This window comes from Delphinus delphis, chromosome 20 (genome assembly GCF_949987515.2).
Source record: "Delphinus delphis chromosome 20, mDelDel1.2, whole genome shotgun sequence".
In the NCBI taxonomy this organism is placed as follows: domain Eukaryota; kingdom Metazoa; phylum Chordata; class Mammalia; order Artiodactyla; family Delphinidae; genus Delphinus; species Delphinus delphis.
The window spans coordinates 55,066,434-55,087,025 of NC_082702.1; the positions used below are offsets into that span (position 1 = coordinate 55,066,434).

Genomic DNA, 20,592 nt, shown 5'->3' on the forward strand with positions numbered 1-20,592 from the left:
CATCACAATCCTGCCATCTCCTCTCTATCTCCAATCCAGGGCCTCTCCACTCCCCTCACGAGCTACAGGACCAGGGCCACTGGGAAACCCAGGTTCGAATCCCAGCTCTGCCACCTTTCAGCTGGATGGCCTCAGGTGAATCACTGAGACTCTCTGAGCCTCACTTTCCATAAAATGGGGATGCCAACAGCACCTATTTCTATCTTTTTTTCTTTCTTTCTTTCTTTTTTTTTTTGCCACGCTGTGAGGCTTGTGGGATCTTAGTTCCCCGACCAGCGATCGAACCTTGCCCCCTGCATTGGGAGCTCGGAGTCTTAACCGCTGGACTGCCAGGGAAGTCCCAAACAGCACCTATTTCTGACGGTTATTGCTAAAGCTTAAACAAGCTACGGAATGAGAATACGCCAGCCCCTAATGGCTCTGTGAATGCCGATTCCATCTGAATACGACAACCGCCTTTGTTTTTCCAGTAAAGTGAGAAGCTTCATAAGACCAATCAGACAGCCTTGTTTTTTGAAAAACAAAAAACCCATTTATTTCTGTAAACCGTTTTGAGTGCAGATGCTCTTCACGACCCCAACACAGCACAGACTTCCCCCAACGAAATGAACAAGGAAAAGAGAAAAAGAATGCTACCAAACGTGCTCACGAAGAACCAAGCCAATCTCATCTTTCTCTGAAAAAAAGAAAACCCTTTTGCCGGTGTGGTGCTACCAAGGATTAAAACCACCTACTTTCTGGTCCCGAGAGGCCGGGGCTCCTGCTGTACATGCTCTGTCCCCTGCTGTCCTTGCCGTCGGGCAGAGGACCGACTGGACCTCAATTCCCATCCCGCACCCCGGGCCTCTCTCCCTAATGCCCTCACCACTTGGGGAGCCTGGGAAGTGAACCCTGAAGAGCTCCTCCTGTTGAATCTGGACTTAGACCTTTGTCCCCACTCCACACCATCGTGACATTTTGATCAAGAGGGTGGGAAAGAGGCCACTTCAGACCGGTGGCAAAGCCAGGCAACTTTTAAGGCAAAATTTCTCTCTTCTCTTTCGGTCTGAGTCAGCCCTGCACATCTCTGATGGAGCCTGGAGCTTAGGCAACTTGGGATGGGGGGGTGGGGACTCTGGAGCGACTCTCGGGGCGTGTGAGCCTGGCCAGCGGGACATGTGTGTGCTTGTGGAGGCCGCCGTCGAGGGCACAGCTGCCTCCTCAGCGGGAAGCAGGCAGGCGCCGAGGAAAACCAGGATAGCAGCCATGGCCCGGGCGCCACAAGCAACACGAGGTTGGTGGGTGAGGCCGGGCAGGCTACCTGTGCCGTCAGTGAAATACCAGGAGAGGGTCACCAGGGGAGGCACCTCTGATCTGATGATGTGTGTGCCCTCGGCATCAACATGATTTTTCTTTAGAACAAGAAAGGGGGGAAAGAAAGAAAAAAAGAGAAAAGAAAGATGTTCCATGAGCTTCGTGGGCTAGGACGCGGCAGGTGCACAAGGGAAGCGGGGAGGGGAGCTGGGTTTCGGACGGGGTGCTGGGCGCTGCCTCTCATGGCGTCTCCTCTCCCTGGCGGGCTGGTGGCTGAGGCCGTGGGCCCCTCGCCCGGGGAGCAGGCAGATGACTTTGGCAAGGGGCGGGGCGCGGGGGCTACTCCGTCTGGGCGTCGTAGTTGGCTCCGCCCGCCTTCTTGAGCTCGTTCCTGATGAAATCGTCCTCCAGCTCCCTCCGGTCGCTGATCACAAACTCTTTGGCGAAATTCTGCCGGAACAAAATAGAACACAGAGTTCCCGTTAAAAAGGAGGGGACGGGAAAAAAATAAATAAAAATAAAAATATATAAAAAAAGAGGGGACGGGATCTGAGCATGGCTCAGGCAACACACCAGGAAGTCTTGGCACCTAAAACGCTAAGAAGTGATCAAAATGAAAATCTGGTGGCAGAATGGTTTGGCAGGGGAAGAAAAAACAAACCCAAAAATAACGTGACCAGAGATCAGGAAATGGGTAAAGTCGAGAGACTGTGCAGCTCCAGGACCAAGGGGATGGGCCAAGGTCAGGTCTGGGTTCGGATTCTGGCTCTGTTGTTCTCCGGCTGTGTGGCCTTGGGCAAGTTCTTTCAACTCTCTGTGCCTCAGTTTCCTCATCTGTGAAAACCCATCTTCTCAATAGAAGAGGAGATTGGAAAGGTAGGCAGGTCAGCTGGTAAATGTTTAATACCAGGCTCTCTCAAAAGAGGGGTGGTGGCGGGGTGATTTGTAGCTTTTACGCGTTTCCATGGTGTATATATTCACATGATATCTGATTACAAGCTATCAACAGGGGACCAGTACGTGGGGCTGGGAAGAGATACATGACTGGATGTCACCAGCTGGTACAAGGTAGCTTCAAGCTCCCCTGTCATAGTGATGCAGGGCCTCTGGTCCCAGGCCTGAGTGATCAGCCCAGACACTGAAGGCACTAAAGGATGTACTGGGCTCTTCAGCCACACTCAGCTACTGGAAGGCAGGGAGTCTGTCTCCATACATTCAAGAAAAACCATGCCGTGCGATGGGGCTACAATGAGAGCAAATGGAGGCAGTCACTGTGCCCTCTTAGGGTACACATTTCAACCATAAAACCCCACAGGCCTGGCACACGTGAGGCTCTTATAAACGCCCGTGGCATGAATGAGTGACACAGGTGATCTGGCTTAGCAGGTAACCCTGAAGCATGAAGAATCTAGAGTTATTTTAATACACGCATCATAAGACTTCCATAAACAAGGAACATTGCAGGATGGTGACAGGTAAAAATACAGAGAAATTTACCAAAATATGAATAACAAGTCTGAAGGTCAGAAATCATCCCCATTCAAAAAGAGTCCACAAGGAAATAATGTAAACAATTACCACTATTTACAAAGCACCTGTGGGTACCGGACACTGCCACACATTAGCAAACTTAATTCTTAAAACCTTTAGTACGGGATTCCTAGATAGGTACCCAAGAGAAGTGAAAGCATATGTCCACACAAACACTTGCAAACACAAACATTCATGGCAACATTATTCATAACAACCAAAAAGTAGAAGCAACCCAAATGCCCATCGAGACATGAATGGGTAAACAAAACATGGTGTATCCATACAATGGAATATTATTCAGTCATGAAAAGGAATGAGGTAGTGACACAGGTTACAACAGGGATGAACCTCAAAACCATTATGCTCAGTGAGAGAAACCGGACACGAAAGACCACATATTGTATGATTCCATTTATATGAAATGTCCAGAAAAGGCAAATCCAGAGAGACAGAAAGTAGATTCATGGTTTCTAGGAGCTAGAGATCGCAACAGAAAATAATGGAAATGTGCTGAAAGTGGATTGCGGAGAGAGCTGCACAACTCTGTAAATTCACTTTAAAAAAATCACTGAATTGTAGACTTAGGATGAGTTAATTTTGTGGTATGTAAGTTATACCTCAATCAAGCTGTTTTTTTAAAAATCCTATAAAACGATCAATATTATTTCCATTGTGAAGATGAGAAAACAAAGGCCGGAGATTATGACACCTGCCCAAAGTCACACAGCTAGTAGGTACAGCCGACTCTAAAGCTGGACTTCTTAAAAGTGTCACCATCCCCTTTAGGAGTGATGAAAATATTTTGGAGTTAGATAGAGGTGGTGTCTGCACAACATTTGTGGGGTACTAAACGCCACTGAGTTGTGTATTTTTAAATGGTGGCGAATTTTATGTTATGTGAATTTCACCTCAATTTTTTTTTCACCTCAATTTTTTAAAAAACAAGAGAAAGGAAAAAAAGGAGAATGACTAAACCAGGAGCACTCCCAAGATCAAGTTTTACAATATTAAGACGAAACGTTCGCCATGCCAAACCACCAAGAATACTAACAGGAAGGAGGAAATGGGAGGTTAATATTTATCAGGTACCTATTATGTACCAGGTGCAGGCTCACACACTTTCTCACTTAATCCTCCCTCAGTATATTAGCTTTTTTTTTAAAGATAAGATCCACAGGCCGGGCTTGGAGAGATTGTGTAACTAGCCCAGATGACCAAACATCCTTTCAACCCTTTCTACCCCCAGCCTGCCATGCTGTGCTGCTAAGCGTCTGTATAAGTCATCAGCACACCACTGAACACAGCAGAATGGCAGAGCCAGAAAGGGGAACCCAGCAGTAATGTGTTTCTCAAGCTGAGCCCCAGCGGCAGGGGGAGGGGCGAAGAGCAGACCAGAAGGAGGAAGCCCACAGCTCAAGACACCTATAGAAGGAAGTCCAAAGTTCCTCTGCCCTGTGGTAGCTATATATGGCAATCTAGAGAAACAAGAACACTCACGCTTGTGTCTGTTAGCCATTAGACAACCTAGATTAAAAGAAGTTTGATAAGATCTCAGAAATCCACAATGAAAGTGCACATAGAGCACAATTTGCCTTCAACCCACAGGTATATGGGAAGTCGAATCATAGCCAGCAGGAGCAAACCGGGATAGCAGAACCCAGTGAAACATAACAATAAATGTAAATGAAAAAAATTACCTTAAAAAAATAGCTATGTCTCAAAGTGCAAAGAAAAGCAGCCCCAAACCCTATATACCTGAGAATCTGAGACGTTTAAAACCAAAAGATTTGCCAAAAAATAATTCTTTCAAACAAAAGTACAGAGAAAAGCAACGTCACCCATCCCCACTATAGGAACCAGCCCCTGCCCTCCAGAGGGCAGGCAGGAGGGGGCCGGCCACGTGGATGTGGTCCCAGCAGGCCTGGTGGGCCTCCTCCACCACAGGATGCTGGGGGGTCAGAGGCTTCAAAGGGGAGCCGATGCTTCCCCTCAGGGTGTGGACTCTGCAAAAAGTCCCGCAAAGGTCTGAGTCAGTCTGAACCCAACTCAAAATGACTGTACACTCCTCCACCTCTGTTCCTGCCAGGGTTCTCACAGAGCAGGCCTTCGACGTGGCAAGGGAGATGCCACCACCTCTGTGGAGTGGGCTTAAGTGTGAGTTTTCCAAAAGAGGCAGAAACAGAGCGAAAACAGCTCTGTGCACAGCCAGACTTTGATGTGGGAGCAACACCTGGGACCTGCATGGACTTGCCTGCGCTGAAAACCACAAAGAACACAACTGCACAAAGCTGGGCCACCTCCCCGCCACGCTCACACCTCTGCTCTCAGCCACTGTCACTGGCATCCTCCAGGCAACACCTCCTGGGGCAGAGGCAGGCCACACGAGGGCTGCAAGATGAGGGGGGGCAAGTCCTTTCTCCAGAAAGGAGACCGGCAGGGCCCAGAGCAATGCTAATACGTAGGGAATTTTAAATTTTCTAGTAGCCACACTGAAAAAAAGTAACAGGTGACATTCATTGTAATAGTATTTGATCTAACTCTATACCCAAAATATTGCCATCGTAACAGGTAATCAATATATAAACCCATCAGTGAAACGTCTACAGTTTGCGCTCCATATTAAATCTTGGAAAGCCAGTGTGTACTTTGCTCATACGCACGGCACACAGCAGTATGACAAGCCAGACTTCACGTGCTCTGCAGCCACACGTGGCTGGTGGCAGCCCAGGTCTAGATAGAACAGGAAAGAACCTGAGAGAATAATGTGCTCAGTCAAGGAGAATCATTAACCATAAAATATTGGAGCCGATCTGAGTGCGGGAGGGGGAGCCTTTGGGGACGGCACAGGGAGAGTGTGAAATGTTCCGACTTGATCTGGGTAGTAGTTTCATGGGTACGTACAAAAATTCAAAATTTTTAAATTCAAAAATTTATCAAGCTGGGGGCTTCCCTGGTGGCGCAGTGGTTGAGAGTCCGCCTGCCGATGCAGGGGACACGGGTTCGTGCCCCGGTCCGGGAAGATCCCACATGCCGCGGAGCGGCTGGGCCCGTGAGCCATGGCCGCTGAGCCTGCGCGTCCCGAGCCTGTGCTCCGCAACAGGAGAGGCCACAACAGTGAGAGGCCCGCGTACCGCAAAAAAAAAAAAAAAAAAATTATCAAGCTGTACATCTAAGATTCGTGCTTTTTCCCCTATGTACATTATACCTTGGTTAACAAAAACAGGTGGGGGGGCAGGGGACATTGAGCTGAAAGAGCCTTTGAAACCCTGACATTCACCCCCTTATTTGATAGAGAAGAAGTAGGAGACCCAGAGGGGGGAAACAATTCATCCCAGGGCGCACAGCAGCCTCCCCTCGGGGCCCTGGGGGCAGGTCCTCACTCCTCCGCATGCTCCCCGGGAGGCTGCTCCAGCCTGTCTGTCCCACCCACGTAAGCATCCGTCATACCCTCAAGGCTACCAAAGCCACATGCCAGAGACTTCAAAGCAAAATATGCCAGTCTGGGGGCACTGTCACCTGTGGTTCTAGAAAAATCTTCATGTCTGGGAACTCGGTGTCCCTGGCTGAGAGCCTCCAGACAGGGTCTCTCCCTTTTCTGCCAGTGCAGGACTTCTCAAAGGAAGAGGCCTCATCCAGCTAAAAAGGACCCCAAGATGGTTTGGAAACACACCAGTCAAGTTCAGGATACATTCTGTCCCTGTGACTTTTCTCAAGTGCATTTAAGTTCATGCTTCAAAGATATAAGATGGACATTGGTCTGCTTCCAAGGAGGGCAATTCTAGGCAAGGACTGGGGTTAGGAACTGGGGCTCTGTACATAGTCAACAATCTATTTGCAAGGCTGGTTTTAAAAGTGTGTAAGTATTTTCCTATCCTTGGTTTTAAATCACTTCATTTTTAAATGGCTCCCAATTGCCTGGGTTTAAAGCCCAGCTTCAGTCCTAAAACGTGCTAGGAGTAGTTTGTGCCAAATACAAATAGGGACAGCTGTCCATACGCATCTCCGGCAGCCTGACCCTCCCCAGAAACTTACCTGCCCCGAGCTTGTCTCCTCATCTCCAAGCCGGGACAATAAGAGGACCTACATCCCAGGGCTGGCTGTGATGATCGGATGACTGTGAAGTAGAAGTGCTCCAGAATGATTAGGTAATATTTTAAATGACCCTGAGTTACCTCTGTTCTCAAGATTGTTAGAGGAGTCTGAGCTATAAAGAAGTTTTCTGAAACACTCAGAGCACAGGGAGTGGCTAGTTCCTCTTCTCTCACCCACACTGATTTCTCCATCCCCACTGTTTACTTTTTAATGAAGGGAAGTCTGGAGAATTCCTCGGAATAAGCAAGGTAGTGACATTGGCTCTCCCGGCCCTTGCAGAGAGAAGACGGCAAATTCAGCTGCTCGTCCAAAAGCTGTGCGTGGGAGTAGCCACAGGAGGACAGAGAAGAAGCCTGTTGGGGTAGGAGTGTGTCTGGTCTTCTACCTAGAACATTAGGACCATGGTGGGTTGCTACCCTATGCAGAGAATATGGGTGCTGGGAAGGTCTGGGAAGAAAAAATGAGTGGGAGTCTTTGACAGTTAAGTTTGCGATGCCAGCTATGCACATTTCTACAAGGCAGGGCCGGGGAGGAAAGGTGGCCTTCGTTGTATCCAAAGACAATGAGAGCTAATGCAATTCGTTCTTCCAATAAACACGTGTTTACTGAACACCTATTATACGCCAGACACTCCCCTAGGCCACGGGAAGTCAAAATCTGGTACTTACAGGTCCCTCTGAGAGTCTAAGAGCAGAGAAAGAGAACCAGGGGGCTCTAAAATGTCCCAAAGAAGTAATGCAATTCGTTCTTGCAATAAACACGTGTTTACTGAACACCTATTATACGCCAGACGCTCTCCTAGGCCATGGAAGTCAAAATCTGGTACTTACAGGTCCCTCTGAGAGTCTAAGAGCAGAGAAAGAGAACCAGGGGGCTCTAAAATGTCCCGAAGGAAGCCACCAATGGCTCTGGGCCCTGGTTTCCACCTCCGTGAAAGAAGAGGGCTTTCTTCTTTCATAGGTTCTAGAAGGCAGGTTCGGCCAGCCCTTTCCCCACCAGCCATCTGTGGATTTGCACCTGAGCCTCCAGAGCATGTGGGACAACGTTCCACCTTGGACACAAGAATCAAGGAGCAACGGGGGAAACTGGCACAGAGCTGTCAACTTGGGGATTAGAGCGTGGCTTTCGAAAAGGAGGCCTCGTGCTAGTAAAGTCTGGCCAGAAAACGGGGGATGGAACCTCCCCTCCCACATGTGTGCAATGGGACAGGGGGTGGGTGAGACGCATGCTGGCCACAGTATTGTATCTTCTCCCCCAGGGAGGCAGAGATCAATTATAAACCAAAGACCTTGGTCTGCTGAAGAAAAGCAGTTGGTCCCCAGCAGCCTGCATCTTGCTAGGAGAAAAGGCACCCTCCAAGGAACACGGGCCTGATGAAAATGCACAGTATCAAACCTGCCAACCCCTCCTGGGTCCCCTACGCCTTCCCTCCTACAACTATTCTACAGCGCCTCAGAGATCAAGGTTTTCAAAATCCTTCCAGCAAGGTGTAATTCACTCAAAAAGAACAGGTTCTCGTAACTGGCGTGAGTCACCACAGACAAGGGAAAAACAAATAGATCAAAATGGTATGGTCCAGTGTTTGACAGATTCGGGAACACAGGCACCTGCGTCACCACCACGGGGCAGAAACGACACGACCCTATTTCACTAAGGAGAGGACAAAGGACAAGAGAGAGGAATGTGGTGGCATCTCGAGTGGACACAAGGTAATTGCCCAACACAGATGGATGAGGGAAAGCATGATGTCTTATAGCAAGCTGGGGTAGGTTTGGGTCCAAACCGAAAAGGAGCAGACATCCATATGCCTTGAATCCTGACCCCCGCAGGGCCACCCACCTCTTTAGCGCGTGAGTGGCTGCCTGGGTTCTGACACCCCCTGCTTTCCTGACCACGGACATTTCCAGAAGCCCTGACTCCATTCCACCTGATTTCTGACTACGGCTCCATCTAGACCAGGGACGGTAAGAACGCGGGAAACAAACTCCGCTCTCTTCTCCAGTATCCGTGGCAGACATCACTAATCAATCCTGGCACTTTCCCCACTGGGTCCAGACTTAACCTCAAAATCCTTAACCCAGACCTCCAAACAGCCCCTGCCATGGATCACTCGACAAACGATATTAAATCCATGTTTAGGGCTTCAATTGCTGCCTGGTTGAAATTGTGCTTAGCATTTCTTGTTCCTCAGTGACACCCACTTTGGGGACTTTTTCCCAAAGGAATAATTCAACAGAATTTTTTAAAAATTACAACACACATACTCACAGATGTTCATTGTCAGTAAATACCAGACTGCTTCCACTTTCAACAGAAGTTGGGTAAATAAGTAGTATTTACACTGAACACTTCATACATAGCAGACACTTATGATACCCGGTATTTTACTTAATTTTTACAATTCCATGAGTTTAGATATTATCACCCCCAATTTTCAGAGGATGCTGAAACTCAAGGAAGTAAAGTAGCCGGCAAAATGTCGCACACATGGTGAGCGGTGGGGCTGGGACCGAAACCCGTGTTTAACTCCACGCCAAGGTCTTTACCAGGAGAGTGAAAACACACACACACACACACACACACACACACACACACACGTACATGTAATCGCATATTCACTAACAGAATAGTACTCAGCCATTAAAATTATGAAAACTGAAAACATTTATGAAATGTTACATGAAAGGACACACTGTACCACGGCTATGATTAATCCCGTTTGTAATAACATGTACCCCGTGGCCAGGGCTCCAGGGGAATTAGCAGAAATCGCTGAGTGCCTGATCATCATTTCGGTCCTTAATTTTGTCCGAACCATTTTTCAAAACCACATCACCCTGGGAGAAACCACCAAGGGGGAGAAAACAGAGAGCCTGGAGCTTGTTCTGGGAAGGTCTTTCAAAAGGCAGGATGTCGAGGGACAAACTATGACAAGGACGAACGTGGGGTTGGTCCATGCAAGGGAAGAGAACGAGGGAGGGAAAATCTGAAAGACAAACGTAGAGAGTGTAGGCAGCCTTCAGCCCCGACAAGCTCCACGGGGTATGCATGCCACACATGGAGACCTGTCTGGACTCAGCGTTTGGGCTCCTTCAGTAAAGACCTGCACACACTAATCTGGCATCCCCAGAGCATGGAAACTGTCTGCTGTTGACAGTGTTGGGAATCACTGTGTGGACATCAGGAGGCCAGCTGGCGGGGGGCAACCAGGCAGGCACCACGCCAAGGCCAGCTGGCCGAGGTCTGGGACCCGTCTGGGGTTCAGTGATGGGCACCCGGCCACAGCCCCCTGGCAGGGCAGGCTTGTGAAAGCGGCTTCCATTTACGTGCTGGGCTCAGGGCTTGGGCGTCTTCCTCTCCCAAGGGCTTTTAACCTCCTGGTAGCAGGAGCATAGAACCAGGTTCCCCACTGCCCTTCCCACTACTAAAGCGGTCTCTGAGCCCCACCAGCCGGCTTCTGTCTTGACACTCACCTTGGCTTGAGGACTCACCCTCCCAGCCTCAGTTTCCTCATCTGTATATTGGGTGTATAATGGCACCTGCCCCTCCACACATGATCCCTGGCTCCACCATTCACAGGCCGCTTGGGAGCTTTGTATTTGTGTTACATAAAGGACACAAGCGTGGGAAAGCCCCCTTGCCTGAGCCCAGGCCCAGGTGAAACGCATCAGCACAAGAGGCCCTTTCTGGTTCTGAGAAGAATAAAGGGCCTTTCCACAAACCAAGGGCTTGAAGAAGCATAAAACTCCCTGTAAAAACAAACAGCTGAAACCCTTTAAAGATGGATGAAGCCCAAAGCTGGTCACCCGAGGGCCAGGCAGCAACTTATGCTTTGCAAGGGGGAGCAGCAGGCCCGTAAATCTCATGACACAGAAGCGTGTGGGCTCTCCCGGCTGACCCAACCAGCTCTCACCTCTGCTTTTCACTGACACAAAGCAGAGCCTTTGGAAATTCCAATCCACCCCCAAAGCCCTCCCTGAGTGTAAATGGCTTCCACGATTTAATTCAGCCCAAAGAGCAGTTACTGAACATTTACTAGCTTCTGTCCTAGGAATACACCAAGAATAAGACACAGACTACAGCCTAGGTGAACAGATCTGTTTCTTCACTTTTTAGCACCTGTTTAGTACTTTTCTAGGTTTGAGAAACACAAATTAAGCGGCCATGGTCCCTGCCCTTGAGATTAGTTTCTAGGGTCACTTAATTATAATTCATGGAATTTGGGTCATAGTATCATACAAACAGATAAAGGAGCAATTAATTCTGATTGAGGCTGGTAGGAGAATGGGGTAAAGAAGAAGGGTTTTGAAGGATGAATAGGAGTTCATCGGTCACTAAAAGGGGAAACCTTTCACATCCTTTACTTTCCTTTAATCTTTCCAACAGCTCTATGAAATTTTACAGTCTCTTTTTCCTAAGTGAGAACAGAGTCTAGAGATAAAGTTACTTGCCCGAGGTCCTAGGATGAAAAGTTGCTAGAGCTGGAATATCAACTTGGGTCTCACTCCCCTTAAGCCCATGATCTCTACCATTTGACACAGCATTTTTTAAAAAAAGAAACACTGTGCAATGATGTTCAGTTTCCAGTTTAAAAAAAAAAAAAAAGGTTCTACCATCAAGGAGCTTGAGAACCAGATCAGTAAATTTAAAAAATAAATGTAAGAGGTTTGTTTCCTGCAGAACTTCTCAGAGCCTTCTCAGAGTGCTAGAGGACTTTGGGAAACATTCAGTGGGGTGAAGTGACAGAATCAGGGCCCCAGGGGCCAGTCTACAAGCACAGGGGACATTGGGCAACTTCCCCGGGCCCCAGTCTCCTCATCTATAAAGTGAGGATAATGACAGAACTGTCCTTGTTGGGAAGAAGAAATCATTTTAATGTGTGGAAAGTCCTTGAAAGTGCCAGGCATGTGGTAGCGGCACAGTAAAACTCTTGTTATTAATATTACTACCATATTGGTACACAAATACGACCCTCCTGGAGGAGAGTTAGGACATCTGGTCCTGGCTCTGGGGGTGGAGGGGCTCCGGAATGTAAGCCAGCCCTGATCCTGGGGTTTAGAGGCCATGAGGATACACTACACTGATGATTCCATGCAGTCACTGACATGCCCATCCTTCCCACCTCTACTTCTCCTTGGAGGAAACACTCCCCGCCGTTCTTTTCCCAGTGCTGAAAGCTGAGATCTACCTCTGGTTACTTGGCTCCGTGAGCATTCGTATGATGTTAAAAAATACAAAACAGATAAAAGGACCGCGTGAACAAAGTGATTCCGCAAGGCCAGCACAATGCTTCATCGACCGAGTCTGCTCTAAAGCAAGACAGCCTGGCCCAGCGCGGGCAGGTCTCTAACGGGGGGTGACTGCATCGCCCTGGTCATCCCACAGAGGCGCCGGAACAATGGGACGGGTGTTGTGTTGACGACGGCTGTGACGACGCAGCCGCGCACCCTGTCCACTCAGCACATTCCCAGGGCTCGAGTCCGGCTGTCACCATGGCCCAGCCCAGCACCCGTCACTGCCCGTGGCCTTGCTGGTCTTGTCTTGTTTTCCACCAGCCACAGATGCAGCTCAGCATCTCAGCCCGGCTCTGAACACAGACTAAAGAGACCCAGAATCAAACCTCCTGATTTTTCACTCCTCTGGGCTCCAGCCCCAGGCCTGCTGCTTGGTAGCCATGGGTTCGGGGCAAATGCTATCACTGCTCTGGGTTAGGGTTAGGGTTAAGGTTCGGATGAAGGTTAGGGCTCCCCTTGCTGATGCACCTATGTGCAGGCCCCAGGCTGGAACCTGAAGGAGTCTGGATTGTTTGAAGTCAGCAAGGGTGGGTGAGGGTCAGGACCTTCCTGTGTTGCTGATGGATGTGACTTTGATCCAAGCCATCTGCAAGACAGTCAGGCAGGATGGCTCAACAGTAAGATTCATGCCTTGTGTCCCGGGCTCAGCACGCGGACCTATCGGCTCCCAGGGAAACACTCCACAACCTAGAAAGCTGTGCATCGTGGTGCTGTCTAAACAGGACAGCTGGGAGTCATAAGAGCCGCACTTCCAGGCCTCTACCAGAGATAGTTCTAAGCGCTTTCCGTATAGCTGCTCATTTAATCCTCACAACAACCGCAAGAGGCAGACACTATACCAGCCCAGTTTTAGCCATCAGGGGAGTGAAGCCCAGAGGAGAGCAACTTGCCCAAGGCCATACAGTAAATGGCCGGGCTGAAATCTGAACTCACCCCATCTGGCTCAAACGGCTATACCCCAGACCACTGCACTACAAACTCCCTTTGTCCGACAAAGCGAAGTATGGTTCATTTAAATGTAATATGCTGTCGTAAACGAACTACCCCATAAAAAATGAAACAATTTCAGAATAAATCAAAACAGAATACGACACAGCAGGTCAAGTCATCCAACTCATTTTTAAATGGGGAAACTGAGGCCCAGGAAGGGAGAGAGACTTGCCCACAGGCAGGCAGGTGGCGTAAAGACCCACTCCTCTGGATTTCAATGTCTCTACGTTAATTTACATTGTCTACATCTCATACAAAGCCTAAGGATGTGGGTACATTAGTTTTATTATTACAAAAACCAAGGGTTATGAGTAACCTTACACTAAAACTCAATCCATTTATTCTTCACATGGAAACGGTGGTAAAAGGCATCTAGGGATGTGATCCTGTCCCCAAGACACGGAATCCAGAAAGGTCCATCTGGAGACCCTTAGAGAACATCTGTTCTGAGTCTCCATTAAGCAGAGAGGACAACTGACACACCAGATCAGCATGATTTCGGTGACTGTCAGAAAATACCATTATGCCAGTAATATCGACCCCTTTGTAACATGAAGGGCTGTATTTGCAACTGTAGTATAAATGTGAGGTCTTGTAATAGCTTCGGGTAAAAACCTTTTTAAATGCAGAGGTGAAAAATGCGAAAGGTAATGGTCAAAATATCACATTGCACCTGCAGTTCAAGATACAGTCGTCATCGTCGTTGTCGTCTGTTCCCCCCCACCCCCACCACCACCGGAGGGGACGTTTGTGCTTTTCATCTACCAGCATCCCTTTCTTTTAACAATCGGAGCTGCCAATCATGGGACCCCACCTGCCTGGTCCACGGGATGTGCCAACTGGATCATTTTAAGGGAATGATTGACACTGAGGGAGGGGGGCTCTCTCTTCCCCTGGGATCAAGACCGGGAAGAACCACCATGCCTGGACCATTTCTCCCGCTGCACAGAGGCCACCTGAGGACAAATCCAGGGGAAAGAGAAAAGAGAAACGAAAGGAAGATACTGCTTCAGCCCTGGATCCAGCCACCACTAAAGCTGGCAACCCCTGCGCTTCCCAGTTCAGAGAGCCAAGCAATTCCCCTTTTTGCTGCAATGTATTTGAGTTTGCAAACAAATGAATTATAACCAATACTCCCAATTGAGGTTACCAAAGAATCGTATTTCCCCAAATCACCCTCTTAACCCACTGAGCCAAATTGAGAAGAGTTCTAGATATATAAAGAACTCTGCAGACTGCTAATAGGTTCAGGGTTTCCTTTGGGGGGGGTGATAAAAAAAAGTTCTGGAACTTTCCGGACGATGGTGATGATCGCCCAACACTGCAAATGTACTTCACGCCACTGAACCGTACACCAAAGGGCTAACATTTCATGTTACTGTATTTCACCACAATCTTAAAAATGGAAAGAAAACAGGAGCATTGCAAGATTCAGAAGACTGCCGCCACTGGACACATGTCAGCAACCATCTTCTCCCTGTGTGCCCTGTTCCCCTGGCTGGCCAACAAGAGGGCTAAGTGTGGAGGGCCGAGTCCAGCAGGAGACCTTCGGACTTGGACATGCATTCTTTTGCGTTTTCCATTCTGTTGCCATAAAGGAGATCCTTGAAAGCTGGTTAAGCATTAAAACCCCCAACTGGGCTTCCCTGGTGGCGCAGTGGTTGAGAGTCCGCCTGCCGATGCAGGGGACACGGGTCCGTGCCCCGGTCTGGGAGGATCCCACGTGCCGCAGAGCGGCTGGGCGCGTGAGCCATGGCCGCTGAGCCTGCGCGTCCGGAGCCTGTGCTCCGCAGCAGGAGAGGCCACAACGGTGAGAGGCCCGCGTACCGCAAAAAAAAAAAAAAAAAAAAAAAAAAAAAGTGGAAGCAACTCAAGAGGTCAACAGCAGGGGGATTTTCAGTACCTCACGGTGGAAATGGGACGCTCAGCCGCCAGAAAAACCTTCATTACAAAGACTCTGAGGCCACATAATTTATGTAATTATGTTATGTTAGAAAAAAAAAAAAGAAGAAGAAGAAGAAGCTGATTAGGGCGTGATTCACAGGCTGTGACCAAGCAATGCCAAGAGGTAGGTGAGCTTCCCCGCAGAACTCGTAGCGAAGATGGGAAAATACACCGTAAAAATGGAATGATAGGAAAATTTTTTCCTATTATTATTTTTTAAATAAAAGTTTTATTTGGGGATAGTTGAGGATTTACAGAAAAGTGGCAAGAGACAATACCAAGAGTTCCCATGTACCCCACCGGTCATTTTGACAATTGTTAACATCTTATGTTACGGTGCCACATCTCTCACAGCTAAGAAGCCAACGCTGGTACGTGACTACTAAACTAAACCCCAGGCTTCATTCCGATGTCACCAGTTTTTCTGTTCCGGGATCCAATCCAGGACACCACATTGCACACAGCCGATTTCTGTGTGTGTGTGTTTTGGTTTTGGTTTTTTTACAATGCAACGGCTTCCTTTTGTATATTCACAGATATGTGTAACCATCACCACAGATTTTAGAATATTTTCATCACGTCAAAAAGAAGCCCCATACCCGCGGTGGGCGGTAGCTATACCACCTCCCCTTCATGGGTTTTAGGAAATTGTTTTGCAAACTGGAGAATCCTTTGGTAAGGAGAAAACTATCTCCCCTTCACCTCTCTTCCCCAGTTTATCTTTCTGGAATTTGGATTTTATTTTTCTCAGCATGACCCAGTGTCCCAGCCCCAGATGAATCACTGAGTGTCAATTTTTGTTATGTCCAGAATGGAAAAAAAAAACTTTAAAATGGGGAGCTCTACAGGTAGAACTGTTTAGAAGCTCAGAGACAAAACCAAGGGTACACCCACCTTTTCCTCCTCCTCTCCGCCTCATAGGGACACAGGAGTAAGCCAGTCATGACCAACGCCCAGTGCCCAGACTAGGCATCTCTGCCACTGTTGATATAGCCTTTGTCATCCTATGGCCATCAAAGTCATCATAAAACCCCTGCTGGTGCCCATAAGGTTGACATTTATTCATTCACCAAGTGCTATTGAGCACCTACTGTGTGCTAGACACCATTCAGAGAGCACTCGTGAATTCTCCCATTGGGTCCTCATGGCCACAGTTGGAAGTCATCCATCACCCAATCAGGAAGCGGTGCCACTTGGTCATCCCTCCAACCCCTTCTCCGTGAGCCACCTGCCCCGCCCCCCGCAGAGGCAGACACCAGCCACCCCTTCTCCGTGAGCCACCTGCCCGCCCCCCGCAGAGGTAGACACCAGCCACCCCTTCTCCGTGAGCCACCTGCCCGCCCCCCGCAGAGGCAGACACCAGCCACCACGTTTCTAGTATTTGATGGTCAGGATCACAAATGCGGCTACCACCCCAGAAAGCAATTTGGAGTACATCTCACCAGTGGTGCTAGTGGTCCAGAAATGTAGCACGACACGTTCAAAGTCACAGACCAAGGAGCCCAGCCCAGCCGCTCGTGTCCCTGCTGGATGGTGACCCTTTGTGGGATGTGACCAGCACCCTTCCCCGCCCAGAGACCCTACAAGAACACAAGGACAGTTACCTGCACCACCTCCTTCACCAGGGTCTTGTCCGTGCCGGTCTTGGCGCGCTGCAGCCCACTGACATTCTCGCCGATCCACGTGATGAGGGCGAACTTGGATCTCTTGCTCATCGCGTCCCCGGTGGTGAAGCGCACGAAGGCAAACAATCGGACGTCATCTGCACCAACGGCAAAGGGAGGGCACGGTGCTCGGTTAAAACACCCCAAATCCACATCCCCAGCAGCGGCTCTGAGCCACAAGGGTGCCCAGAGCCACATGGCAAGAGCCAACATTCCCTCACTCAGTCTCGACAACAGTGCCACAGGCTGGGATGCCCATTTCACAGACGGAAAGTGGAGGCACAGAAGGGCCATGTGACACTCCCAAGGCTGCACAGGCAGATGGAGGCCAGGCCTCTCTGGCTGCCATGCCTGCGACCCTCCCCTCCCCCATACAGTCAAGGCTCAAATTCTGAATCTGATTTAGGGAACAGAAGTTCGTCGACTCTTTTTAATCCCAAATCTTTGAGGCCCTATTTGGAACAGCAAAGCCACACGGTGGAGAGATGGGAACTGGGCTGGGGTGGGGAGGAGAGGAGGAAACAAAGACGGTGGCCCTTGTTCTGGTCTGGGATATAGCTCTGGGCCGACTGGGCATGGCTAGCTTATGGCCAGACAATTAGGCCAATAAAGAATTCTGGGGCTTCCCTGGTGGCGCAGTGGTTAAGAATCTGCCTGCCAATGCAGGGAACACGGGTTCGATCCCTGGTCCGGGAAGATCCCACATGCTGTGGAGCAACTAAGCCCGTGCGCCACAACTACTGAGCCTACGCTCTAGAGACCACAAGCCACAACTACTGAGCCCGCATGCCACAACTACTGAAGCCTGTGCGCTTAGAGCTCGTGCTCCAAAATGAAGAGTAGCCCCCGCTCGCCGCAATTAGAAAAAACCCGCGGGCAGCAATGAAGACCCAATGCAGCCAAAAATAAATAAATAAAAATAAATTAATTTAAAAAAAAAGAATTCTGAGTATTTTTCCACTGGGTATGTGATGCTTGTTACATGGTATATGTTTGTTTTTATTAAAATGACTCTGGGGGCTATCCTGGCTGATGGATCCACATTTAAGTCTGTGTCATTGCCACACCAGTAATCTCATCACCATCACTTCAGAATCTCTTTCATAGGACATTGTGCTAAGTTCCCCCATCCTCCGCTGCTCTGCATCCCCCAGATATCAGCTGGTATTCTTGAGTTCTTAAAGTGACGTGTGTGTGTGTGTGTGTGTGTGTGTGTGTGTGTCCACCTAGGTACTCTAGTCATTAGGGGCTGGGTCATTCTTCGTGCTGAGTGGCATCCTGGCCTTCACACACACACACACACCCGCCGCCCTGCCAACTAGGACAATCAACAACGCCTCCAGCCATTGCCCAACGTCCCCAGGGGCGCAGAACCGCCCGCAGGTGAGAACAAATTCTAGACATACTTTGTGTCCCCATTTAATCAGGACCCCTTTGTGTTTTCCACCAAAATCCTGCACGTTTTGTTGAGGGCATCACATATCCTTACTCAGATTAATGCCTAAATAGTTCACATGTCAATTAAAGTTATCGGTGAAATCTCATTCCACCCTCCCCCAACCCCCCCCCCCACCCCGTGATGGCTGGTACGCGGGATGCTGCTGGTTTGGGGACATGCATCTTGTACCTGCCGCTTCATTCAGCTCATATTCTCAAATGGCTTTTCGTCGCTGGCTTTAGGATTTCTCAGCGATCCAATGACCCATCGAGCTGCGTTTCCCAAGCATTGTCTGAATCACCTGGGATCTCGCTAAAATGCAGATTCTGATTCGGCAGGTTGGGGATAGGGCCCCAGGGTCTGCATTCCTAACTAGCTCCCAGGTGATACTGATGCTGGTCAAAGGTTCACACTTTGAGGTTTTATGGCTTTTTTTTTTTTAAATCAAGGAGTCTTTCTTCCTAGAATCATTCCCGGTGTCTCCCTGCCGAATCCCACCAAAGTAAAGGTTCTCACCAAGATCCAAGGCCACCAGCCCTCTCAGTGTAATTGAGACACAGTCTACACTGGCTGGTTAGTACCTCAAAGCATGAGCTCATCCTGACAACAAGCTATGCTGTCTAAGGGGGAACCATCTGACCGGGGAGCTGAGACACAGCCCTGGCAAGCCAGGGACTCCTGATCGAACGCCCCATGTGGGCATTTCTTAAAGGAAACAGATCATAATCGCCATTCACGCTGGCACAGCACCTTTCGGTTTACGGGTCAGTATTCATTGGGTCTTTATAAGATTCTGGGAGGTGGGCCGTGGGGTCGGGGGGCATCGTTGTCACCCTCATCAACATCCAAACAACCGTTTGGTAGATGAGGCTGGGAGGTTGTGTGACGTGCCCAAGGTAACATGCCAAGGACAGAGCCAGCCTGAAGCCAAGGGCTAGGACATCTCGGGTGTGTCTGCCCAGCTGCCCTGCTTTAGGGGACCACCCCACCCAGCCATGGGAGCCTGGTGGGTGCCCATCCTGGGACCTGACCACGGGGGTCAGGCAGTGAGGACAGACCGGTGTAAGGGACACTTCACAGGCCAAACTGACATGGCTTGGTGACCAACTGGCCGTGGGAAATGAGAAAAGTCCAAGGGCAGGAGGCCATGTGAGCTCTGTCTCTTAGTCCCGGAGGAATCTGACTTAATCCCCAAACATCGGAGCCTCGCTGCCTCACCTGTAAAATGGGGTGATTGTTTTGGTCCTCCCCATTTTTTTTCTTTATTGAGGTAAAAATCACACCACAAAAGTCGCCATTTTGGGCTTCCCTGGTGGCGCAGTGGTTGAGAGTCCGCCTGCCGACGCAGGGAACACGGGTTCGTGCCCCGGTCTGGAAGGATCCCGCGTGCCGCGGAGCGGCTGGGCCCGTGAGCCGTGGCCGCTGAGCCTGCGCGTCCGGAGCCTGTGCTCCGCAACGGGAGGGGCCACAGCAGTGAGAGGCCCGCGTACCGCAAAAAAAAAAAAAAAAAATTCACCATTTTAACTATTTTAAAGCAGAGAAGTCAGCGGCATTTAGTACATGAAAACTGCTGTGCAATCGTGACCACTACCTTATTCCAGAACATCTGCGTCATCCCCACAAGAACCCCCTGCCCACCAGCCATCAGTCCTCACCCCCCTTCCCCCAGCCCTAAGCAACCACTAATCTGCCTTCTGTCTCTGGATTTGCCCGTTCTGGACATTTCTCACAGATGAAACCTACACTATGCGGTCTTTTGTGTCTGGCTTCTCTCACTCAGCATGTTGGCAAGATTCATCCGCGTGGTAGCATGATCTTCACTCCTTTTATGGCTGAATAATATTCCATTGTACGGATGGACCGCATTGTGTTCTGTTCCTCCATGCATGCACTGATGGACACTCGGGATGTTTCCAGATCGGGGTCATTTTATACCTCCCTCCTTCCGTGGCCATGAGGATTCAATAGGATGCTGGCCCGACATGGTAGAACCTTCTCCTCGGAGCCTGAGCTACCAGGCAGAGCTGCGGGTGGAGAGTGAGAACAGGAAATGAGGCTGTCCGGGTTGAGGAACTGAAATTCACGCAGCCACGCACGGCTGGTGCAGGACTTTCGTTCCCGAGCTTTTCCGAGCATCGAGGCCGCTTTTGGGAAGCCAGCACACTGTTCCTAGTGTTATTGGAGGAACAGGAGAACCAGCTCCAAAGTGTTTAATTAAATTGCAGTCTTGACTTGAGGGGGAGGCGGGCCACACCTCAGATGCCTCGCGCCTTGTTAAGGCTAAGACAACACCAGCAAAAAGAACTCGCAGTCTGTTTCCATGGCAACCACTCTATTTCCCTTT

General features: G+C 49.5%; 1 protein-coding gene across 1 annotated transcript in view; it reads right to left on the minus strand.

Annotated features, from left to right (window-relative positions):
- Window positions 1-492: 492 nt before the first annotated feature.
- Window positions 493-20,592, minus strand: part of COTL1 (coactosin like F-actin binding protein 1) — a 43,916-nt gene continuing 23,816 nt past the window's right edge. The window contains exons 3-4 of the mRNA XM_059999039.1: window positions 16,751-16,908; window positions 493-1,743 (exon numbers count right to left, since the gene is read on the minus strand). Of these exons, the coding sequence (XP_059855022.1) occupies window positions 1,633-1,743; window positions 16,751-16,908 (269 nt within the window). The 3' untranslated portion in view covers window positions 493-1,632. The remainder of the gene's footprint in view (window positions 1,744-16,750; window positions 16,909-20,592) is intronic.